This window comes from Sinocyclocheilus grahami, unplaced genomic scaffold (genome assembly GCF_001515645.1).
Source record: "Sinocyclocheilus grahami isolate Dianchi unplaced genomic scaffold, SAMN03320097.WGS_v1.1 scaffold61.1, whole genome shotgun sequence".
In the NCBI taxonomy this organism is placed as follows: Eukaryota; Metazoa; Chordata; class Actinopteri; order Cypriniformes; family Cyprinidae; genus Sinocyclocheilus; species Sinocyclocheilus grahami.
Window position 1 is genome coordinate 2912645 of NW_015505240.1, and position 26342 is coordinate 2938986.

The 26342-nt window shown below is 36.4% G+C and overlaps 1 protein-coding gene across 6 annotated transcripts in view; it reads left to right on the forward strand.

The window, feature by feature from the left end:
- The window catches only part of aggf1 (angiogenic factor with G patch and FHA domains 1), a 32100-nt gene extending 9442 nt beyond the window's left edge, over nt 1–22658 (forward strand). Inside the window, exons 1-16 of one of the 6 annotated variants that reach the window (XM_016271265.1) lie at nt 11681–11748; nt 11835–11891; nt 12404–12624; nt 12714–12813; nt 12904–13091; nt 15059–15196; nt 15299–15499; nt 17292–17808; nt 17971–18073; nt 18149–18200; nt 20013–20114; nt 20192–20357; nt 20462–20547; nt 21791–21918; nt 22067–22166; nt 22258–22658. In XM_016271265.1, the coding sequence (XP_016126751.1) occupies nt 12421–12624; nt 12714–12813; nt 12904–13091; nt 15059–15196; nt 15299–15499; nt 17292–17808; nt 17971–18073; nt 18149–18200; nt 20013–20114; nt 20192–20357; nt 20462–20547; nt 21791–21918; nt 22067–22166; nt 22258–22464 (2292 nt within the window). In that variant the 5' untranslated portion in view covers nt 11681–11748; nt 11835–11891; nt 12404–12420 and the 3' untranslated portion in view covers nt 22465–22658. Of the gene's footprint in view, nt 1–11680; nt 11892–12403; nt 12625–12713; nt 12814–12903; nt 13092–15058; nt 15197–15298; nt 15500–17291; nt 17809–17970; nt 18074–18148; nt 18201–20012; nt 20115–20191; nt 20358–20461; nt 20548–21790; nt 21919–22066; nt 22167–22257 lie in introns of those variants that run through there. The other 5 variants (XM_016271267.1, XM_016271264.1, XM_016271266.1 and 2 more) reach the window with 5 other exon arrangements.
- Nucleotides 22659–26342: the final 3684 nt, after the last annotated feature.

Consider the following 26342-nt stretch of genomic DNA (forward strand, 5'->3'; position numbering starts at 1 on the left):
CTCAGTTTAAATGTATTGTATTAATTGCCCTTACTATGGAATAAAAAGTACGGAGTGTATATTTACATTTAGTTAAAAGTGGCTTTAGAACATCAGCTCCAGTGGTGCAGATGGATAAGTGCTTTCCCTTTGCTTTTTGACGCAATTGACCCGGGTTCGATCCCGCCTTTTGCCGAACTTTTTTTTTCTCCCGTTTCAAATCTCGTATCACATCGTAAAGGCATTTATTTTTCAATAAAAATTAAGGAAATAATTAAAAAGTTGAAAATAAAGTATCGGGTAGGGTTAGGGTAGGTGTAGGGAGGGCTTTATTGTACCAATAAGGTGGCATCCATTTAATAATTTAAATTTAAATTATAATTTACACTCAATACGTTATTATTGCATACTGTTTTATAATGTACTACAATACTGAAGTGCAGATAATTGCCACTATTTGCAACAAGTAGTATACTTGATAGTAGAAATCCTGCTATTTTAACATAGTGTAACTAGGTATTTGCACTTAGTGTAAATAGCATATTGCTAAAAATACTGCTATTTTCACTTAGTGTAAATAGAATCCATTGCTAATACGAGATTTGAAAAGGGAGGAAAAAATAGCTTGGAAAAAGGCGGGATCGAACCCGGGTCAATCGCATCAAAAAGTCGGTGACACACACTAATCCATCTGCGCCACTGGAGCTGATGTTTCACAGCCACTTTTTACTAAATGTAAATATACACCCCGTATTTTTTATTCCAGAGTAAGGGTAATTCATACAATACATTTAAACTGAGCTACTTTAATACCATCTCCGAACTTTCAACCACGACTCTACTGTTCTTCGGCTGGTTTTTCCTGTATACGTTGATTGACAGATGTCTCGTCCAGTCAGCGGTGAGTAATCCCAAACCAATGGCGCTGTCTCAAACTATACCTACCTCTTCCAGTTTGTCTGAATTGTCGTTGTGTTTTCTGACTTCTTAATTTGTTTTCAGATTTGTCGTTGCGTTTTCTGACTTGTTCATTTGTTTTCAGATTTGTCGTTGTGTTTTCTGACTTGTTATTTTGTTTTTGAATTTGTCATTGTGTTTTCTGACTTGTTATAATGTTTTCTGAATTGTTGTTGTGTTTTCTGAATTGTTATTTTGTTTTTTACACTTGCATTTGCATTTGTAATTTGTTCTTTTGTTTTCAGAATTGTGATTTGTGATTTGTTCTGCACTTCTCAGCCACCGTAGTTTTAGAGTCCGAAGAAATTATGCAAATCAAGTAATGGCACAAAAATGCCAACAAAATTTGCGTTGAGCTAATTTTGCATGCAGCAATTACAGATTTTATGGGAACTTTTATTATTCGATTCTGTCCTGTTATGATCAATATAAAATATATAAACAATGTTTACCACCTACACTCTTAAAAATAAAGTTTCCAAAAGGAGGTTTTCACAGCGATGCAATAGAACATACACTTTTGGTTCCTTTTTCCATTGTAAAGGAACCTTTTTCCATTATAAAGAATCTTTTTGGAATGGAAAGATTCCATGGATGTTAAAGGTTCTCAATGGAACTATAGAATCCAATAAAGAACCTTAGTGTAGTGAATAAATAAACTATTTTGTACAACTGAATTCGCCCATGAATATGCAATTTTTCAGCAAATATTGACTTGAATTTCAATCGTTAAGTGTAAAATGTGTCATTATTCCCAAAAACTGTTTCATCACAATACATTCGGGAACTGTAAAAAGGCTCAGATGCTCTGTGTGACGGGGTTTGTGTTCAGTTCTCTTTGAAACGTTCATCCTGACACATAAAGTGGAGCATTTGATGAGGGACTGCTGGACGAGGTCACACACCGACTCTTCATGTAATAATGACGAACATGAGTGATTTCTTTATGAGAGGCCTACACACACTCAAAATGACATGTGTATGTGTTTCTGTGTGCATGTGTGAGAATAGAATTTATTTATAAAAGAGGCTCTTATGAATACTTCAGCCAGAGAGAGAGAGAGAGATGTGACCAAAAGAGAGGGAAAAAAGCTGTATAAACAGAGGCCATGATCTGCATGCAAAAGTAAATAAAGCAGTGCCCTTTGGTAAATGAGGAGTAGATGGCGTTTCATAACTGGCAGACATGGAATTACCCATTTTAATGGTTCACTGTTTCAGGGACGATGGTGGGACACACAGAAACACTCGGTTTTTTTGAGAGGCTGTCCATTTGAGACGCTGTGTATTTAAAACATGCACATATTCAGTGTTCTGAAAGCCTCCAGCAAGTACTAATGTAACACTAATATAACATTAGCATAATGATAACATAATGTGACGCTGAAGCACTGAAGCTGCTTTCTATAAAACAGATGCAACTAGATTCAGATTTAAATCTCTCTGTATAACCCGAGTGTGTGTGTGTGTGTGTGTGTGTGAGAGAGAGAGAGAGAGAGAGAGAGAGAGAGAGAGAGAGATGTGTGATGTGTCCAAAGGCTTCAGAGGAGAAATATAGCCTGAGGTACACACACACTCAGATATAAACAAACAGTCCACTCTAAATCTGATAACAGTAAGAAGACGTGATGAATAAGAGAAGAGAAGAGACTAATAGTATATATATATGTGGTTGTTGTTGTTGTTGTTGTTTTTTGGGGGGGGGGTGGTAAGATTTGTCTTAAAATCTCTAAGTCTCTTATGGCTGCATTTATTTGATCAAAAATACAGCAAAATTGTTAATTATTATTACAATTTAAAATAACTGTTTCTATTTGGATGCATTATAAAATGTTATTTATTTCTGTGATGCAAAGCTGAATTTTTAGCATCATTACTCCAGTCTTCAGTGTCACATGATCCTTCAGAAATCATTCTGATTTGCTGCTCAAGAAACACTTCTTTTCATTATTTTCAACATTTCATTATTTTCAGTGTTGAAAAACTTTTTTTCTCAGGATTCATTGATTAATAAAACATTTCAGAAATGACTTTACTGTCACATTTTGTCATCAATTTAATGCATCCTTGCTGAATAAAAAATAATAATAATAATTTCTTAACAAAAATCTTACCGACCCCGAACTGTTTATATGCATTTTTTCAAAATCAAAATGTTTTGTTTTTTTTTATTAAAAAACATCAATAAAACAGAACAGTTCCCCTAAGCACCAATTTTCTCTAAAAGTTGTGACATCTTTCACCATCCATCCCCAGTACCTTATAGTTCCTGATTGCCAACTTTGCTGTACCCAAAACATAATTCACAGACCAAATGTTGTCTTGAAACTCTATACTTCACTCCTCCTATAAAAGAAGAGAGGAGATAAATAAATAAAGATGAGTGCAGCAGAGACGTAGTAGCTGTAATGTGTTTAATGGAGCGGCTCATGAGGAAGTGACATGAGGAAGCCACACGGCCCTCAGAAATATCAGCCCCTTATGAACGTGTGAGGAGTCAGCAGTGCATGCACTGTTATATTTGCCTGTAAACCACCGTGATAAACGGCACACGCTTATTCATCGCCCTAATTATTGATGACGTCGATCAGGCGCTGCTCTAAGGAGCTGTTTTCTGTCTCAAGATGTCAAACATATTTGGAGCCAGATTGAATCACACAACCGTCAATAAAACACATCTAAGCGTTCAACTGTTGAGCTCCTCTGCGCTGCTGTTACATGTGAGGAACAAATTCACTGACACTCTTCAGTGATTACTCCACTGACGCCCGGCGAGTCGCAAACATGCATCCTGCTGTCAAGATTGACAGATGAGAAATCAATGCACCCATGAACAAATCACTGCAGTTTACACGCTTCTCTGTCTGTTGGTGTCCATCTCATCTCATCTCAGGAGATTTGATCAATGCTCTGAATCTGAGCATGTTTCACACACGTGTGTTCACCAATCAGAGCTCAAACCCAGAGAAAATCAAGCTTGCGTGAAACTCGTACTGTTTCAGTTCTCAAATTCTCTTTAGGTGATTCTGGGTTCGATTTATTGACTTGTCATGAATAAGGTACAATTAATGTCAGAACAGCATTAATAAATCTGGCCAGCTATTGTTTACTACACCTAGAAAAATGTTGGATACGATTTTTTTATATATATTTTTGAAAGAACCCTCTCACCAAGAATGCAACTTTTTTATCAAAAATATCGCAAAAACAGTAATATTGTGAAATAGTATTACTGTTTAAAATAACAGTTCTCTATTTGAATATATTTTTAAAATGTAATTTATTCCTATGAGGCAAAGCTGAATTTTCAGTTCTCAAATCTCTTTAGGTGATTCTGGGTTGGAAATATTGACTTGTCATGAATGAGGTACCATTAATTTCATCACTGAGTTCTTAAAACAACATCAATAAATCTGGATAGCGATTGTTAACTACACAAAGAAAAATGAGCATCAAGTAGTCATGGGGAAGCTATTTTTTAGCTGTAGTTTACCAAGCTAGCTAAAGTAGTTTATATATTGTCAAACCACCCTAAAACAATTAACAGGAAACAGATACTAACACAAAAAGAAGATAACTACATTGAAACTGTATAGGATGGCATTATCTTTTTAAATATGCAACTATTAAATATTTTATTTTTTGAAAAAATCAATCTTGGGTGAGTTTACAGTAAATATAAATAATAAGCACCCTGTTTTGATAAACAGTAACATTTTTAACCAAATATTTTTTTATACAAAAAGAAAGATGTACAGTACAATGAGGAGACCATAAAGTTTCTGAGCAATAAAAAAAGCAACAAAATAATAACAAAATCAGTTTCCACACAAATAATAATCAGCACAACCATTTTCAATATTGATAATCATAAGAAATGTTTCTTGAGCAGCCAATCAGCATTTTAGATTGATTTCTGAAGGATCGAAGACTGGAGTAATGATGCTGAAAATTCAGCTTTGCGTCACAGGAATAAATTACATTTTAAAATATATTCAAATAGAAAACAGTTATTTTAATTTGTAAAATTATTTCACAATATTACTGTTTTTACTGTATTTTTAATCACATAAATGCAGCCATGGTTTCAAAAACACCCCAAAATGACCCAGGCGTGGCAGTGTATCTGTTCACTGATCCCCTGCAGGATGCTCACGACCCCCCAGGAGTCCACAGACCCCCGGGTGAAAGAGAGGAAACACCTCAGTGATAGACTTAAATCTGGCATTTCATAGTAACACAACAGCGCATTCATCAAACGGGCTGTGAGCCCCGAGCTTCGCTACAGCAAGAAGCTTCATCCAGTCTGACACAGGTTTGACACCTTACCAACATAAAAATCAACAGCATAAACAGCCAAAGGGGAAAAAGTCATCAAACACTGACAAAACAAGAAAAGAGAAATGAAGCCAGACAGGAAATAAGCCAAAGGACAATGACAGGTCGTTGTAATGCACAATGTATCTTCAGAAACACACACTCATAGAGGAGTCAGTGAGTTTTGGCGTGTGTTTGGTGCATGTCTCCTCCATGTGTCTAAAAAAGGCTCTAATGGGATCTCTAAATATAGATCCTTCATGATATTCAGGTCTGATTCTGGCTGTAGCCTCTTCGCCCTCTGGCACTTCACCTGCCTGAGCATTTCTCTGTCTGATGAAGCAGAAGACTTATGAATGCCGGACCTTCCTAGAGATCCAGGATCCTTTCTCAAGTCAGTGTCGTCACTGAACTTTAACAAACGTGAGCTTAAAAACTTATTGTATTTCAGAATTATGTTTTGTTCCTTCCTTAGGATAACACTGACATTGTTCGGCAGAATATCTAAGCTTTTCAGCTCATAAATAAAATCACACCTCTTCAGAAATCCATAGTATACATAATTAATGATATCTTTATAATATCTCAATTGTTTCTACTAATCAATAAGCTTAAAATGAGAGCTTTCTTGGCTGTTTTTTTAAATAATAAAATACCAATAAAAAAACAATACTCACTAATTGTAGCTATTGTCTCCTCGACCTCGAACCTCTAAAGTAACGTTTGACGTCTTGAGTACACGCGATAAAATTTTCTCTCCCGCTCGAGAAACTGTAGTAGCATGCGCACTGAGAAAAATACACATAACATAAACGGTATCGGGTGAGAGGGCGAATATTCTCCTGTGCACACAGGAAATTTTCCTCCGTGCATATGTTACTTTTTAGTAGGTTTAATAGTCAAAGAGTTTTCCTTGTTTTAAACTTCACTAACTGTTTAATAAAATTAGAGGAAAAAAATTAATTACAGGGAAAAATTTATTTAATTACAGGGAAATAAAAAATTGCCAAAGGCATAAGAAAAATGTTATATGATATACAGTAAATCATATATTGTCATAAATTATGTGATGTGGTGTAGACCTAAATATACACTAACAAAAATGGTGTAGAAACTATTTTAACTTAGAAATTACACAATCAAAAAAATAGCCTAGTAGCACATTGAATTTAATGTGACATTTTTAAATAGAACAGTTGAAATAGTACCTATATTCTTGTAAAACATACTCAAGTTTTATGTAATACTTCAAAAACACATAATATTACATATAATTTATATCATTATTATCATTATTATTATTATTATTATTTGTCTTGTTATAAGGATGTTTAGATATTTTTACTAAACACAAGGCAAAAATACTACTTTAGAAAAGTTTTTTTATTAGAAACATCTGAAACTGAGCTTTAAGTAAACCTCCAATGTGATCGTCCCATTAAATGCTCAGTAATATTCAGTTTTATCTATTTATTGCTGAAATTTATGCCCAGAAGAATCCTGCCTGATAATGGCTACAGTATTCTCACAAATATTACAGGGAGACTGGAAAAACTGATGTAAGTTCTGATAGTGGGGGATATGAGCTGCTTTGGTATGATTTTATCTCTGCGTTTTGTGTTTTTTGGAGAGCTGTTCCTTGCCAGGATGACGTTGTTGTTACGCACAACTCCATGTCATCATAATGCAAGTCCCGCAGAGCCTTCACTTGTGTGTATGACACTTCACACACACACACACACACACTCACATCCGAATAAGCATGATATGCTTGGCTCTGGGACAGAGCAGAATAAACATTTTCTCCCTACACAACCTCTTACACCGACAAACCCATTCACACTCTTCTTCGCAAACACACACACACACACACACACACACACACACAGGCTAATCCACTGCAAAACGGTACAACAGCCCTGACGCGCTGAGCTCATCAGAAAGGGCATTTGCATTTTGAATCTGAGAGCACAACTGGAATCTTTCGTCGTTTATGACACTACAATAAGCAGCAATTCCATGCACAAATAAACGCTGATTGAATTCTTGGTGCGCGGAATAAGAGAACGAGGCAGATCTTATCAGATCAGAAAGAACAGTCTCTGTGGCTGTGTTTATCCCTGCAGCTTCCAATTTACGATTCTTTTTTATAATTGTTTATTTGATGGCACAATCTGACAGTGAACGTATCTGAAAAAAATACATAAAAATGATTATCCGTTGCAGAGATTTATAGAGAAACAGACAGATGGGTGATAGCTGATGTATATTTGGAGATCAGAGGCCACACAAACACTGAAGGTTTCATCCCGGATGCATGTACTGACCTTTTGACCTTTGACTCAATGATGCACACATCTTTACATTCTTTACAGTTTCTGTAGCCATAGCAACCAGCATTCTATTGTGCCCATTCTCTCTCATTATGTGGTTGCGATCAAACTGTATGTAGTAGAAGTTGTGACATAACAAGCATTGTCAAGCAATTAACAAACTTTTTATATATTCTAACGCTTGAGTGGTTTTGCCTGTACAAATGTTGTAGGTAGTTCCTAAGTCATTCTTATTTGGTTGCTAAGGTGTTTTGCGTGGATGCCTGCTGACCCAAATCAAAATGGTCCCCATACAAATCTCTGATATTTTGTATCGACTATTAAGGTGATAGTAGTTTGGTGAATTTTCATGGGCGAAATCCAGTCATCCATGCAATTGGAAATTATGCATGGGGTTGAAAGATTTTATATTTGTATGGCTCATATAGTATGATATAGTGAGATTATGGAGGAAATAAATACCTCAATTGTATTCAGAGATAAAAATATATATATATATATATGTCTAATAGAAAGATACGTATAAAATGCAATGCTATACAATGATGACTGAGAGATTAATAAATAAATGTTCCTCAAAAAGCCTGATGATCATATTTGATACACTTTAACATGATTTTTCTAATAACTGATTAATATATAATCAAAGTTGCTTTAAATAAAAATAAAAATATTACTAACAATATAAAGGTTATTATTATGTGTACTTCATAAAAACCAGTGAAGGTTTCACATGCAAAAAGAAACGTACCATTACTTGAAGGTAAACATTTTTACAATCATGCTAAAAAGACTTTAATTTGCTAAAAAAGTGTCATTTGCCCCTTTATGATGAATCGCTTGTTATTCCTCAATTGTAAGTTGCTTTGGATAAAAGTGTCTGCTAAATGAATGAACATAAATGTAGCAATCAGGCAATAGTAGATTGTGTACAACAGGCTTTTCAGCACAGTTTTGATCATGCAGATGACATAGAGGTCTTAGAAATTTGCATATCAAATATATGATACAGTGGCCTTTATAAGGTTAAAAATCAGTAACCCTAAGTATAAGCAGTAGTTATGATGCTTGATTTAACAAATACCACTAATTACATTTATATGCTCACAGCCAATGCTACGCTCAAAGCAATGTTAATCATCATGGAAATATTGCATAACTCAAGCGAGATGGATGGTTTACTGTAATGTACTGTTTAGGGAAGGGTTTACTCGAGGGTCATAACACTCACACGTTCTGTCATTAATGACAGCTTAACCCTCAAGCATCCTTCGTATAACAGCCCTTAATTGGTCCTTTTTGGACAAATTTGGGCACTAAGGTCTCATGTGTGATCCCAATTTTTTTTTTTTTTTATGAATGTCATATCACTATCTTCGATAAAATAAAAACTATCAATTTATGCAAATTTTTTTGTGATTTGGTGGGGGGTTTTTTTACCTTTTGATGTAAAATATGCTTATTTTCATGTTACATTTAATATTTCTTTTACTTCAGTAAAAAAAAAAAAAAAATCATTCCAGTAAGTTCAGACAGCCAAAACCTAAAAATGTGGTGACCTTGGTGACATCTGGTGACATATGATGGTATAAAAATGATGCCAAATGCCAAAATGTGCTTACAGACAAATCCATGCTATAAGGAAAAGACAAAGTAGGAGACAGAGTAGTCATTTATTTCTAACAAAAAACCCCATCAAATGTCATGTTATGGGCTCATTCAATGCTTTGTTTGAGTGTTTGCCACATTGAGAATGTTGTATAGGCTCCCCCTTCATTTATGTGTATGTATGATCTGCATTGTGTTGGATTTATTGATTCTTATTGGTCAAATAAAAAAATTGCTCTGAATTATAGTATTTCCCATAATCCCATTCATTTTCTATGGGTGCCCACTATTGTCCACGAAGGACAAATTATGGAGTTTGTTTTTTTTCAACCACTTAAATTGTTGAATCGAGTCAATTGTGTGTGTGTATGTGTGTGTGTGTGTACCTGGTATTTATCACGTTATGAGGACCAACTGTCCCCACAAGGTCAAAATTTACTAGTATTACTATCCCTGTGGGGACATTTGGTCCTCATAACGTGATAAATACCAGGTACACATGTGGGGACATTTTTGAGGTCCCCATGAGGAAACAAGCTTATAAATCATACAGAATGAGTTTTTTTGAGAAAGTAAAAATGCACAAAGTTTCCTGTAAGGGGTAGGTTTAGGTGTAGGGCAATAGAATATACGGTCTGTACAGTATAAAAACCATTACGCCTATGGAGAGTCCCCACGAGGATAGCTGACCAGACGTGTGTGTGTGTGTGTGTGTGTGTGTGTGTGTGTGTGTGTGTGTGTGTGTGTGTGTGTTCAGGTGGCAAACTTGGGAAAACTAGCCAAGTTTTGTACCGCTCAGAATAAGGAAACTATTTTAAAAAATTATATTGCCCATATTTGTCATGAAGAATGCTTGAGAGGGAATGTGCTTGTTTGTGTGTCATGACAAGTTCTCAACCTGTCTGAATGAACATACCGTTCTTGTAAATTAGTACGTTTCTCATGTTTGCGTAATGAACAGTTTTGTTTAACAGTGAAGGAAGCACTACTTCTTGTTTCACTAATTCCGTTCAAACTTGCAAATACTAATTAGCACATGCTTGAGGCAACATAACCATGAAAGCGGTGTGCAGGAAAGCAAGGTGGCGTAAATCTCTTGATTTCCTCAAGCTGTCGCTCTTCCTGTCTGTTACGGCCCTCTAAGCTTCTGTCATATTAAATGCACCTGTGGTCTCATCTTCTTCACCTTGCAGCCTGACACAGGTGTTAGAATAAACACGGTTTTAATTTGATTCAGTCTCATATGCTGAATGAAAGTGCTTTGTGAGGGACGTCACAGACAGTTTGGCTTCCAAACTCAGAACTTTTAGACTGGAAGGTTAAAACATTTAACACAAAGAAATCAATGTAATAAAATAATTTTTTTAAACATCCCCTTGAAACCACGGATGGAGTGTAATTTCACTTGCTTGTACTGCCCTCTGCTGCCCAAATTCAAACTCTCATTTATGTGTACCTCAGCAGTGTACCGACCAGGCGCCGAGTGCTGCCAATCACAACACACATTGGCCCTTGTTTCACTAATTCCGTTCAAACTTGCAAATACTAATTAGCACATGCTTGAGGCAACATAACCATGAAAGCGGTGTGCAGGAAAGCAAGGTGGCGTAAATCTCTTGATTTCCTCAAGCTGTCGCTCTTCCTGTCTGTTACGGCCCTCTAAGCTTCTGTCATATTAAATGCACCTGTGGTCTCATCTTCTTCACCTTGCAGCCTGACACAGGTGTTAGAATAAACACGGTTTTAATTTGATTCAGTCTCATATGCTGAATGAAAGTGCTTTGTGAGGGACGTCACAGACAGTTTGGCTTCCAAACTCAGAACTTTTAGACTGGAAGGTTAAAACATTTAACACAAAGAAATCAATGTGATAAAAGGATTTTTTTTAAACATCCCCTTGAAACCACGGATGGAGTGTAATTTCACTTGCTTGTACTGCCCTCTGCTGCCCAAATTCAAACTCTCATTTATGTGTACCTCAGCAGTGTGAGTGACAGCACATTTCGTATTTCAGAAGGCGGTCCTTCATTTGATACAGGAACTATTCGAGCCGTTCATGCCAGACTGGGGAGAGAGGTGTTGTGATAATGTAAAATATGTGAAAACTAATGTGTTTCTCGAACAACCTAGTATGAGAGCTGTTCTAGTACACCCCCAAAACAAAATCAAGACTTTGTAAAAGAGCATAATAGGACCCCTTTAACTGAGTTCTACGCCGGGGGCGCCGAGGGGTTGTGGCTAGAAGGGATACAGCAAAAACCGGAAGCTAAAAATAAATTGAATTTTCTACCTATTAGATTGTGTTTTATTAAGGTCTACACCTACCCCAACCCTAAACCTACCCCTTACAATAATGCAAAAATAGTCATTGTTGTTGTACAGTGTGAGAAAAATTACGCTATATTGATGTGCGCATGTCTAGTAGCTTTTGCTGTACGCCGCCAGCCGCGCCATAGAAAACCCGGAAGTGATGCAGGAGTAAGTATGACGTCACAAAGTGAAAGTATGGCAGCGTCCGTAGCAGTGGGATTAAACTTCAGCACGTTGGCTGCCTGTAACGCACTTTACGATCACACAAACTTCTACACGAATATGTGTCCAGTGCACGGTGGTCATATGATGTTTATCTTTGATTTGCAGATTGACGCGTGCGCAGGGAATCTGGGAACGCGTAGGGAAAACGGGAGATTTAAATCGGTGAGGGAAATGTGGCTTAAAACTCAAATGTGCCTTAATACAAAACATAGCTTCTCTATTGTATAATATATTCTTATTATATTATATCAAATTAGTTGAGACCTTTAGTTGATTGCTATGCTCAGATTATTGTTATTTTAATGCTATTAAAGTTTCAGTTTAAGCATTTTTTGCATATTCACGAAATCCTTCACTGGTTGGTTGGTCTAGTTAGGAGTTTTCCAACCTTTTGATGCGAGGAACTCCCAAAAATAATAATAAGCTCGCTAGGAACTCACTTCCTAAAATATATATTTTAAGCTATGTATTTATATGTATAAAAACCTATTATTAAGGACTCATTTTTCTCAGATAAATAAACGACACAAATAAGATAATCGTTGACATACAGTAAGAGATTTAATTTAATTAGCGAAAACTTTTGTGTCATTTTATTATTATTATTTAAAATATATTGAAGTATCTTTAACTCTTTTAGTTCTTCAGATTACAATTTTTCCCCCTATGTTTAGGTAGAGCCTCCTCGGCAATGGCTGCAGAAGGAAACCCAGATACTGAATCCAGTGATCAGGGTTTGGAAGCCGAGCTTGTGTCTTTGAGATCACAAGCTGAGGCGCTGCGACAGGAGCTGAAGACATGTAAGGATGAACTTCAGAACTTACAGAAGCAGCTCAGCCACAGCGAACGCCTCCAGAAGACGACAGAAAGCTACAACCAAGATCTCAGGCAGCAGGTGAGCCATGTGCTCGTGGAGAACAAGGAGCATTTTGAGGTATAAGACACAAGAAGATTGTTGGTAACATTGTGTTTGTGTTGCTTTAGGTTGATAAACTGAGTGCAGAAATCCATGAGCGAAAGAAGAGAGAGAGGGAGAAAGTAGATGCTGAGACTCAGACGGAGGAGTATACATGGACGGAGACAGGTTGGGCTTTTTTCTTTTTTTTCATGTTAATATTCCAGTAGTCTGCAGCACTGATGTTTTTATTTAAATGTTATTTTCTTCCTGAAACAGATTATTATAATTATTACTATGGCGGATACTACCAGTCAGGAACGGAGACCGCAGCAGAAGCAGAGGAGAATGTTGTCATGGAAACTCAAGGATATTGTGAACACACTGAGGAGCATCATGTGCCAGCTGAGACGGCACCAGCCAATCCTGAGCTACCAAACGAATCAAGTGATCTTCCACAAACAGAGGTATGAGAAGTGTTACTTATTTAAAGGGGTCATATGATGTGATTTCAAGTTTTCCTTTCTCTTTGGAGTGTTACAAGCTGATTTTGCATAGATAAGATCCCTGAAGTTGCAAAGACTAAAGTCTCAAAACCAAAGAGATATTCTTTATCAAAGTTAAGACTCTGCCACGCCCCCCTAAAACGGCTCGTTCTAACACGCCACCACATATCTACCTCACTATGTGGAAATATTAGCATAATGCGCCCAAATGTGCACGCAAAGAAAGAAGGCGTGGTTTCAGGAACCGCAGTTAGTGTTGAAGCAGCCATGTCAGAGAGACGCTGTGTGTTTCGAGGCGAAAGCAAAAGCACTTTATTTGGCCTTCCGAAAGTAGATGCATTTAGGAATATTTAAGATTACTTACAACAGAACAGCAATGCATTTTATGGACGACCGTTTCGTGAACCTATGGGGGATCACATCACATCACATCACAAACATATACCAGCTTCATCACTGTGTCTGTCACGCGACTCTGTTCCCCTTTCGGGCTTGAACTGATGGTAAAACTAATGACATTATTAACTGTCTTTACATTTATTTTGAAAGATGAAGCTCGCGATTATGGTAAGGGGCGTTACATTTCCGACGAGTGCTTGTGGTGTTCGGCCAATCACGGTGCACTGGGTCAGCTGGCCAATCAGAGCAGACTGCGCTTGTCGGAAGGAGGGACTTTGTAGAAAACGAAGCGTTTGAGAGAGGCGGGGCATAGAGGACCTACAATAATGAAAAGTATTTGAAAAATAATGTGTTTTTTGAACATTAAAGCATGTCAACATATTCTGTTACACCAAATACACAAAATAACGATCTTTAAAAAAGCATCATATGACCCCTTTAAGTGTTTCTGATAACAGTTCTAGGCATTTATTAATGTTGGTATTGACATAGTTTGCTTGTGTTGCATGTTGAGTTGAAATACTACCAAATGTTTAAAATATAGCCAATATAGTGTAAAATCTGGTCTAAACAATCTGCATAATGGTGAAAATAATATAACAAATCATAAAAAAATGACAGTAATGCCAGAATATAGCCAAAATAATCAGGCAAATTGCTAAAACAAAAAAAAAGCTAAATAAAACCAAAATAGAATAAAATAAAGTAAAAATAATCTAACATATTGCCAAAAACCTGAATTACTGTCAAAACAACTCAAGTATAGTCAGAACAGTCTGTTAATACAATACATAAATAAATGATAAAACACATTACAAAGAAATTAAAATATGGCCCAAAATAGCCACACACAAAAATCTCAGGCAGTCTAAATTAAGGTCAAATTAATATCCAAAAGGCTAAAATATGGACAACATAATCCTAAAAATAGCCTAAACAATTTCAATTTTGGCAAAGAAAGAAAGAAATATAATCTTACATATATCATATCATATCACTTAAAATCTACAATATAGCCAAAGTAATCCAACATATAGACTAACATAATTAAAAAAACTATTTAAATTTACTCAAAATTGTCAAACAAATTTTATAGCCACATAATCATAATATGGACACAATAACCCAGCATATACCCAAAGTAGTCTAACGTATGATCAGAACAATCCGACATATCACCGAAACAATATAAAATCCAACCAAAATGATCAAACATTACATTTAGTCATTTAGCAGACGCTTTTATCCAAAGCGACTTACAAATGAGGACAATGGAAGCAATCAAAACTAACAAAAGAGCAACAATATGTAAGTGCAAATGGCAAGTCTTGGTTAGCCTAACACAGTACACGTAGCAAGGTATTTATAAATAAATAAATATATATATATATATATATATATACATACATACATACATACATACATTCAGCTTAAACAAATACGAGCAGTTTACGGCCAGTAATAAAAATAATTATCATTTAAAGTAATAATTATGAGCCAGTTTCTCGACTATGTAAACATGTTCTCAGGAGGCCTCTGGAGAAGGCGGCTCTATAGCCGACATGCTGAGAACAACAGCAGAGGAAGCATTGAACCAGACCAACTTTGTGTTTGATGAAAGTTCCGGCATGTACTACGACCACAGCACTGGATTTTACTACGACTCTGTAAGTTGTTCTTCTGTCGGGACGTTTGACTGCTGCTATTTGTGTAATCGGCATGTGTAATCTTAATCGCCTGTGTTAATGTGTTTTTTCCTCTTCCCCCAGTCCAGTCAGCTGTACTATGATGCTAACACAGGCATGTACTATTACTTCGACCCAGAGAGCGGAAAATACCAATTCCACTCTAGGATAGAGGTGCCTACAGCACATCCCGAAGTGGAGCAGACGCCACAGAGGAAGACCAAAGATTGGAAAAACAGGAAGTCGGTGAAGAACACAGATAGAGCTTCCTGTCCTGACGGAGGGGTGAGATGCACATGGACACGCATTGTCTTTGCATAGTTTTGTAATCATAGATATTTGTGTTTTTTGGTTGACACTCGGTCTTCCTCAACTTGATTTCCCATTTGAAGTTTCGTTTGTAAACCACTTTAATTTCAGTTTTTCAATTTTACCACCATCTTGAGTCTCAGTTTTCAGTATTTTTTTTATTTAATTTTTTTCAATTCAAAAACCTCTTTCTGGCTTCTGGTTCTTGCTCTTGTTGAATTGAGTTTGTGTTCATGAGGGTCTGTAGAATAATCCAGGGTCTCAGAAAGGGGTCCGTCATTATGGGAAATTTGATGCCTGGTGGAGCTGACCGTGTGCTCTTCCTTTCGCTGTAGGTTCAGGATTTGACTTGCTCATTGGCTCAGTTGAAGATAGACCATTTGAGGCGGGTTGGAGTGAGAGGTACGGTCTTTAATAGCTATAAAGTTACATAGAGTTTTAGTATTTTTCCCCCAAATGGACGTAACAAGCGAAAGTCATTCAGTGAGATTTTTTTTTTTGATGTTTTTATTCGCCACTAAATATAATACTGTTCAGGGTCAGTACATTTGTTTTCTTAAAAGAAATAAATACTTGTATTCAGTAAGAACACATTACATTGATTAAAAGTGACAGTAAAGACATTTATAATGTTTATAAAATTATATTTCAAATAAATGCTTTTGAATTTATTCATCATTTAATTAAATTTTATATTCATCAAAAATTCTGAAAAAATTTTCACAGTTTCCACAAAAATGTTAAGCAGCACAACTGTTTGCAACATTGATAATAATCGAAATATTTCTTGAGCATCAAATCGGCATATTAGAATGATTTCTGAAGGAGCATGTGACACTGAAGACTGGAGTAATGATGCTGAAAATTCAGCTTTACATCACAAGAATAAATTACATTTTAAAATATATTCAAATCAAAACAATTGATTTTACATTTTAAAAATATTTCTCAATATTACTGTTTTTACTGTGTTTTTGATCAAATAAATGCAGCTTTGGTGAGCAAAAGTGACTTTAAAAAAAACATTTAAAAAATATATATACCTGAACTTTTGAACAGTAGTGTATGTAGGGTGCCAAAATTTGTTCTGTTGTATTTTTGAATATTTTTTCCTTTAGTTTTTATCTTTAACCTGGTTTATTTTATTTGAAATATATTCAAATCAAAACAATTGATTTTACATTTTAAAAATATTTCTCAATATTACTGTTTTTACTGTGTTTTTGATCAAATAAATGCAGCTTTGGTGAGCAAAAGTGACTTTAAAAAAACATTAAAAATATATATATACCTGAACTTTTGAACAGTAGTGTATGTAGGGTGCCAAAATTTGTTCTGTTGTATTTTTGAATATTTTTTCCTTTAGTTTTTATCTTTCACCTGGTTTATTTTATTTTATTTCACATTTATTGATGGTATTTTGACTGGGGTATAATGCGGTGTCAGAGCACATGCTTGTTTCTACAAATCTGGATTGCGCACTTTTTTTCTTATCCCATGCCGAACTCTTCTCCACCATCTTTTTTTGTGCCAAAAAGGACAAGAATTAAAAACACATCAAACTATGATGCAAAACTTAAGCCAGATTAGTGAGTGCCATTTTTACGTTGAGGTTTTAGGTGGTTGTTTTGCATTACATTTTCTTGAACTGAAAACTGAGACTCAAATGGACCTTGAAAGAAAATACAAATCTTATTTTTTCACCTCAAAACAATGTGGAGACACTACTGGTGACGTCCTGATTGGCTGAGTGTTTGCTCACTGACAGGACCATAAAGAGGCAGGGCCTGAGACTGTCAGACAGTCTGAAAACCACCACCGAGGTAAGAAGGATGATGCGTCATCACTTAAAAAAGGACGAAAGTCTCGGTCCCGAAGCCTGCAGCGACCCAGCGGTGCAGAACGATCCAGACGGACCAAGAGCAGAGACAGAAGCAGAGATCACTCCACGAACAGAAAGAAAACCCGGAGGCGGAGCGAATCACATTCTGATGACTCGCATAGCAGGAGGCGGAGCGAAAACGGGTCGCATTCTGATGACACGCACAGCGGGAAGAGAAAGAAGAAGAGGAAAGAGAGAAAGAGATCACATTCTGAGGCTCGCAGAGAAAGGAAGTCACACTCTGATAACGTGAGTGGTGAGAGCGAGCCGGAGGAGGGCGAGATCACAGAATCAGATGGAGAGAAAGAACTTACTTCAACGTCATCTTCATCCTCGTCTGCATCTCCTGTCCAAGCAGAACATGACAGTCCTGAGAAAGAAATGGAAACGCAGATGCAGGAAGGTGAGGAGGGGAGTGAACATTGCGCCCCCCTGGTGGCTGTTTGGTATTGTTTAAAGATGCTATGTTATTTTTGAATGCGCATCAGGTAAACATGCCATATTTTGCACTACTGTAGCATTTTATTTTTGTCTGTCTGTAATGTCTGTGATTTGTATATTTCAGAAGCCTGGCCACCGTGTGTTCGGGTAACTGTGGTTCGCTCTCCTGTGCTGCAGACGGGAACGCTTTTCATCCTCACGGCTGATGCAGTCGCCACCATCGGCCGGTCGGTACAGTTCTGTGTAGTTCTGTTCATCCATTGCGTTGACGAGTTAAAATGTTTGTGTGTATCTGTTTGTAGAGAGAAAGACATGAATCATGCCATCAGAATCCCCGAGATGGGAGTCAGTAAGGTAAAACAAACTCAAATCAAACTAAAAACACACATTCTTGGTCAAAAGCATTTTTACTATAACATTAAATGGTCTAAAGTGCTGAGATTGATGCGTTTTGTATAGTCAGATGTCTTGATATGCATTAAAGGGTTAGTTCACCCAAAAATGAAAATTAGCCCATAGATTACTTACCCTCAAGTCATCCTAGGTGTATATGACTTTCTTCTTTCAGACGAATCCAGTCGGAGTTATACTAAAAATTGTCTTTGATCTTTCAAGCTGTTTCATGGCACTCAGCGGGTGTTGCATGCTTCAGTCCAAAACAAGTTAAATAAAAAGCACCCATCCATAAAAAAAATGTCTCACACGCTCCGGGGGTGAACAAAGACCTTCTGTAGCGAATCGATGCGTTTTTGTAAGAAAAATATCCATATTCAAAACGTAATAATCATTTAATGTAGCTTGCGCTCACTGTTGTAAAGGAAAGCAGTTCCGGGCAGATGACCTCTGAGGTCAGCGCTGCGCATGCATGCGCCAGTGAGTCTCGTGAAAACCAACATTTGTCAACAGGAGCAAAGGAAGCAAAGTTTCCTTACTTTAGCAAAGGAAAACCAGTCTCCTCTTGGCTTATAGCTACAAGCTACCTTAAAGTGATTATTACGTTTTGAATATGAATATTTTTCTTACAAAAGCGCATCGATTCGCTATAGAAGGCCTTTGTTAGCCCCCCGGAGCCGTGTGAGACACTTTTTTTATTTTTTTTATGGATGGGCGCTTTTGTAAAGTGATTATTACGTTTTGAATATGAATATTTTTCTTACAAAAGCGCATCGATTCGCTATAGAAGGCCTTTGTTAGCCCCCCGGAGCCGTGTGAGACACTTTTTTTATTTTTTTTATGGATGGGCGCTTTTGATTTAACTTCTTTTGGACTGATGCATGCAACACCTGCTGAGTGCCATGAAACAGCTTGAAAGATCAAAGACAATTTTTTATATAACTCCGACTGGATTCGTCTGAAAGAAGAAAGTCATATACACCTAGGATGACATGAGGGTGAGAAATTTATGGGCTAATTTTCATTTTTGGGTGAACTAACCCTTTAAATAATGATCGTACACTGAAGTATACTCTCTAAATCACTTGTTTGTTTGTTATTAAAAAGTATCTTAAAACATAATTTGCGATGCATTTTACTTGACAAACTATGATTCAAAAGTTTGGGGCCGCAAAAATTTTTATTTTTGCAAAGTCTCTTTTGCTCACCAAGGCTGCAGTTATTTGATCAAAAATACAGTAAAAAATTATATTATGAAATATATTATTGTAATAACTATTTTGTATTTGAATATATTTTAAAATGTGATTTATTCCTGTGATGCAAAGCTGAATTTTCAGCATCATTACTCCAGTCTTCAGTGTCACATGATCCTTCAGAAATCATTCTAATATGCTGATTTGCTGCTCAATAAAAACATTTTTTATTGTCAATGTAATATTTTTGTAGAAACCATGATTAATTTTTTCTTTTTTTAATTCAACTTTCAGGTATTTTTTCAGGATTTTTTTAATAGAAAGTAAAAACAACAATTTATTTGAAACAGAAACATTATAAATGTTTTTACTGTCATTTTTAATCAATTTAATGCATCCTTGCTGAATAAAAATATACATTTTTTTTTTTTTTTTAAATCTTACTGACTCCAAACTTTTCTAAAGGACGTAGAATTATAGTAACATCAAGAACATGTTTTAAAACGGTAAACAGAATCAATATTTCGACAGTGTTTTCACTCTTTGTGGATGTTTTTCTCTCCATCTCTGTTTGTAGTCCCATGCAGAGGTTTATTTTGACCAGGAGCAGCAGTGTTATATGCTGATAGATCAAGGAAGTCAGAATGGCACCGTCCTCAACGGAAACCGAATACTGCAGGTAACAAACACAGCTGTTCTGTCCCAACAGCCTTTAACACATATCTCAATATGAGAATTTAAACATGTTTTCTGCAGCCCAAAGTTCGCTGTGACCCTTGCCCTCTGACCCACGGAGATGAAGTAAAGATGGGAGAAACAGTTTTGTCTTTCCACATTCACATGGGAACAGACACATGTGATGGCTGTGAACCAGGACAGATCATCGCACACCTGAGCCGCCATAAGAAAGACGACACCTCCGGTATATATACGCGCACATGATTCCGCTCACAGTTATTATAGTCTAATGCTTTAGTATGAATCAATTGCTGTTCACATTTTTTATGACATGCATACTTATGTAAGTTTCAGGAACTGTTCTCAGTAAAGAGGACAAGGAAGTTCAACGACAGAAAGAACTGAAAATGATGAAGGTTAAATATGGCCTTAAAGTAAGTTTATGTCCTTTACAAGCTCTTTTGTTGGCAAGTTGGGCATGTTTATGTGGGCTTTGTAATGGTGTGCGTTCAGTGCTGCCCTCTTATGGTCAGCATGTAGAGACAGTCACTCTATTCCTAGGTGTTGCAAGCGATAACAAGTACAATATTTAACCTTTAAAACGATGCTACTGTTATCATTCTAAGGCAAGCATCACTGTTATTATTGTGCATACTTTGTCCTAAGATTTGTCCTAAATCATTAAGTATTAGACTTTGCTGCAACATTTGTACTACGCAATGGTTTTCAACTTTTGATGTTATGAAAAGACTTGAAGGCAACCAGTGTTATTGTAGTATCATTGATTCTATTATAGTTTTTGTTAGTATTTAGAATTATTTTATTTATTTTTTATATATTTTTTTTAAAGTTTTTTTTTAAAGTTTTTGTAATTTTGTTGTATTGTCTTGGCTTTTTATGTCTATATAGTTTTTAAGTTTTAGTTTATTTAGTTATTTTAGTATTTTAACTTGAACAAAAATATTACTGCCGTTTCTGCTGTATTAACCATGTTCTTCAATAAAAACAATAGTTGAGGGAAAATAATAAGAAATATTTAAAGTTGTAATTTTTTTAAATTATATTTTATATTTCATTTATTTATTTTGTTATTTTTAACGTTTAAATGTATATTAGGGCCATGATTATTATTAAACCTAAACCTTTCATTTTAAGTACTAAAAGAACTAGAAATAAATAAACTAAAATGTAATACAAACTTTATAGACAGAAAAACTGATAAAAAATAAAAAAATTACTCAAATGTAAAATTAAAAACAAAAATAGAAAGTACATAAAAGATTCTAATTCTTACCAAAATCTATAATAGTATGTCAATTATACTAAAATAACTCCTTATTAGAGTAAGATTATTCTAATATACAGTATCAATGATAATTTAATGATTTAAATATTTTAAGTCACCCTGTGACCCCCTTGGAACCTCTAGCAACCATCCAGAACACCCTTGCCTTATAGACAGTTCTTAAGTGTTTTCGTTGTACTGTGCTATTGCTGAAAAGTTATTGATGTATTATATATTTCATTGGCATAATTCAGAAAATTTACTTGATTTTGTTGTGTTAATGTTTGTATTTTCAGCACCGCTGGATGTGACTTGAAACTCTTGACAATGCTTGTTTAACAAATACTTTAATACTGTGTGTGTGTGTGTGTGTGTGTGTGTGTGTGTTTCAGAGCAGTGATTATGAGGAGCAGAAAGCTCTGAAAAAGAGCAGGTATAAAGATAGAGCAGAAAACCGCCGGCAGACAGTCGGCAGCGAGGCAACGTTCCAGAGAGATGATGCTCCTGCTTCTGTTCATGTGTATGTAACCTATTCAGTCAAACATTTATCCCTTTAAAACAGATCTGCACTACAGTAGACATCTTGCGTAACGATATGAAGTCTCCTCAAGGTTAAAGATGTTTTTGCAGACTTGTGCTTTTCTCACTGTGTGTGTGTGTGTGTGTAGTGAAATCGGAGATGAGAATAAGGGTAGACAGATGCTGGAGAAGATGGGCTGGAAACGAGGAGAAGGGCTCGGCAAGGACGGAGCTGGAATGAAGGATCCGGTAATACTGATTTCTCCATGTTTTGCTTACGCAGTGTCATGTATGCTAGTGTGTAAGTTTACACTCACTTCCCTTTGTGTGTGCATCGTAGATTCAGCTGCATGTGCGCAAGGCTCAGTCCGGTCTCGGTTCTGGAGCTGCCGTGTCGATAGAAGACGCTTCGCTCACTAAAACCAAAACCCAGCGGAACTGGGAACGTGCGCGGGAACGGTTCTCTGACGCCTGCCAGGCTGACTCCGCCCATCCTGAAACCAGCCAATCACCTAAAGCCTGGGTCAAAAGTGAGGGCACAGAGTGACTTCTTTGACTCTGATGCCAGACATGGCCATTATTTGGCTACCTTTTCTAGTAATTTCAGTGGAAGGCCTTTTTCTTATGAGGTTTGTAAAGTTTGTTTTAAAGATTGCTGGTCAGAGAGTTTTTTTGTTTTGTTTTGTTTACAGTGAGATTCAGAAACAGAATATCTTGGACAAATAAACAATAAAAAAACAGTACATGTATTCCAATTTATACATTTATATTTGTTTTGCATCATAAAATTAAATGAGTAGGTCTGTGTCTTACTGCGCAAGAATGCATGAAAAATGTTCCAATCATAAAGTATCTGTAAAGCCACGATTTGAGAATCACATGCAGCATTTTACATGAGGGCTGCAGTTAAACCTGTCCAATCAGAAAGTAACTTATTTAACTCCCTAATCTTCAGTCTTAAGTCAGTCTTTTCATACTGCCATTTGTCCATAGGCAACAAATAATTAGTTATGTGTCCACACATAAAGCTGTTCCAGCGACCAGTTTATAACCCAACCACTTAAACATGATTATTATTTACCTCTTGCATGCATAAACACTTATTGTTGTTTATCCTTATTGTATCAACCTCATGTCTGGGTCACGTCACCTCAAAATCAAAAGAAAAAAATTGCTGAAGGATATTTTTAGACCCATTTAAGACCAGTTTGTTATTAGTTTTAGATGAGTTTTATTACACCACTGTTCTCATGATCATAATTTACTTTTGACTTTTTTTTGTAGTTCTCATTTTCAGCAGAGTTTCTCACAGGATCATCCTGCTTGAACACAATGTTTATAATAATATTATGATTTATAATATGTATTATTAGTAGTATAAGAAACATGAGGTTTACTACAATTAGAATTGTTAGCATTCCCATTACTGTAGCGCAAAAATGTTTTTTTTTAATTATGCAGCATTTGTATTATATAATAATTTACATTATACAATATATATTTATAAAATATGGCAATTCTCATAATTTCCAGTGGTGTTTCACATCAGATGATACTGTTCAGACACTAATAATTATTATTATTAGTGTGTAATGAGAATGTAATAACTCGTATAATAGTCAGTAATTTACTAAATGAATAGGTAATCGTTATGCAAAGTTTTTTTCATTATTATTATTATTTTGAGGTGAGATTTGAATCACACGCGTTCCGGAGACCGGCGGCGCTAGGACCGCGCACTTGTCCGTTCAGATCGTGTGGGTGAAAAAGTTCAGAGAAACGTCGCCTACCGAAAACCTCAAAAAGTTCCCAGGCAGCATTGTCTAGCGGTGCGATCTGGTGGAGAGAATGCTGACACAATGTGCTTTCCGCGAGGTTTTATCTCTGAATAGGTGGGATTTCATGTAACCGAACCTGAGGGCAGTTTGGACCGGGACGGACAGAGATGAGCGCGAGCACACCGCTGCTGTCCAACGGACCGCGGAGAGAGGTGAGGTTCACTCTGAACGACTCAAAAGGTTAAAGGTTTCTTATAAAACACGTTTTTTTGTTGTTTTTTTTATCGAGCCATCGAATGTTGCTTCAGAGTTTGACGTTCTACGATTAACTAGATTGAGTTTAACCCATGTGACCGTTTTGAAAAGGGAAACAAGGAGTAATGCGACTCCGTGTTCTGTTCATTCTACGTGCGAAACAATCAGCTTATAAGAAGTTTAAATTGTGAAATAATAGATTTGACCTGTTCTGCTTGGGGGGTGACAACCTCAGGTCCTCCGTTAGTCAGCGCTCCTCATGACAGCGTTTAGTTCGTGCACATTAGTTTGGGAGAGTGGGGTAAGTTGTCCTTTGGGGAAAAATAAATAAGATAGAAGTAACACATCCAAGCGTGTTTAAGCATATGCGTTGCTTACTGGAATAAACACAGTAAAATATGACTTGACTTGAGAAGAAAGTATAGGTAACGTTATAAGTGTATAGGGCCCTAGAAATATAACTTCAGTGAGCCTGTCCACTGTTTGGGTTAAGTTGAGTCATTGGGGAATACGTGAGAAATTTGCATTTTAAAATGTAAATCTGAATATGTTATAAACTCATTTACCTGCGATGTAGAAAATTAAAAAAACAAGTTTCGTGTAGGCTATGTTACTTAAAGCATATATAATTGGCACTGTCTATACATTGATGTACACCGTTTCCTCGATTAAGGGGTGACTCATCTTACCCCACTCTCCCTATTAGTGTATTTGCAGCTTAATGATGAACTCTAATCTTTATGCACTTTATGCACCATTTGTTCTTTAAAGTAGTTGGTTTTGTTCTGTGCTTCCATTTTGTAGGGTTTCCTTTGAGACATAGCTGCCAAGATTAGTAATTGAGGCATTTGTTTGATAGATTTTTTTTTTTTGGTCTGCACTGTTACACTGTGACTCTGAGAATTCCCGTTCTCTTAGTTACATTGTAGATGTTAAAGGGGCCATGAACTGAGAAATCAAAATTCCCTCCATCTTTTGACATACAAGAGGGCATTGTACTATAAAAACATCAAAACGTTCTCATTAATCTAAAAGCAGTTTATATTGAAGTCAATCTGCCGAAAGGACAGCTTGTGGAATGCGCCGCTCTATGACATAATAGTGTGGCTAAACACCGCCTCCACAGAAGAAGATCAACGCCTACTTCTTCATCACTGCCTCGTGTAGTGTAAATAACAAGAGAGGCAAACGATAAAGATGCTCTGAAGACAACAAGACGCTGTGCAGTGTCTGTCTTCTGATCCCAACATTAGGAAAGAGTGTATGAAGTTTATTTTTAATGAAGATCCAGACCGCGTCAGTAAGAACTCGGTCCTTTGTTCACTTCGTTTCACCGCAGATTTGTTTATAAGGCACAATTCAATGCAGGATTTTCAGTAAGATAGAAACTAAAAGACAATGCTGTTGCGACTATAGGATCCGACAGTAATGTTGCACAACACAAGTGTAACTACTTAGTATTTATGCGTTTTTAATCTAAATCACTGCAGCGTCCATCTATGAAGGCTGTAGGCTGTCAAACATACACATCTGTAAGCCAATCATAGCAGTGGGTGTTGTAATGAGTCTATAATCCACCCCGTCTATTCAAACAGAGCGTTCTGATGAGGGGGGGTCAAAACCGGGGTCATAGCCTATTTCTTCTAAAAATTGGTAACAACTATAGGATCCGACAGTAATGTTGCACAACACAAGTGTAACTACTGAGTATTTATGCGTTTTTAATCTAAATCACTGCAGCGTCCATCTATGAAGGCTGTAGGCTGTCAAACATACACATCTGTAAGCCAATCATAGCAGTGGGTGTTGTAATGAGTCTATAATCCACCCCGTCTATTCAAACAGAGCGTTCTGATGAGGGGGGGTCAAAACCGGACAGAAAAAATAGCCTATTTCTTCTAAAAATTGGTAACATTTATAAGTGGACAAAATAATGAAAAAGGCAGTTCATGAGCCCTGTAAGTGTCAGAAGATTGCTGTCATTCACCTGGATGGTATTGCAGTTCTCCAGCAGAGGGCGGTCATGGGTGGGCTTGTGTAAACAGAGCAGAAGGTCAGGTCAACAGTTAGTGTAACATGCTGGGCAGACTAAATCATCTGCAATGAGTGCAAGCGGAAGTTTTATTCCTTTGATGAAGATGGGATGTTGTAATGTAGAGGAATGTTGAACTCTACTTGCTGTTGGAGAGATTAGGTGTTTCGTTTAAAGCAAAGATTACAACAAATAACTCGATCAAGAAGCTTCCGAGTGCCTAAATTAAAGTGTTCTCAGCTACAAGCTTCAAATCTTATAAATTATTCCAAAGAATCATTTTCACTTCTAATCTAATTCAAATTTTGTAATTGTAGTACTTTGTGATTTCCATTAAGAGAGGCTGGTTAAAGAATACTT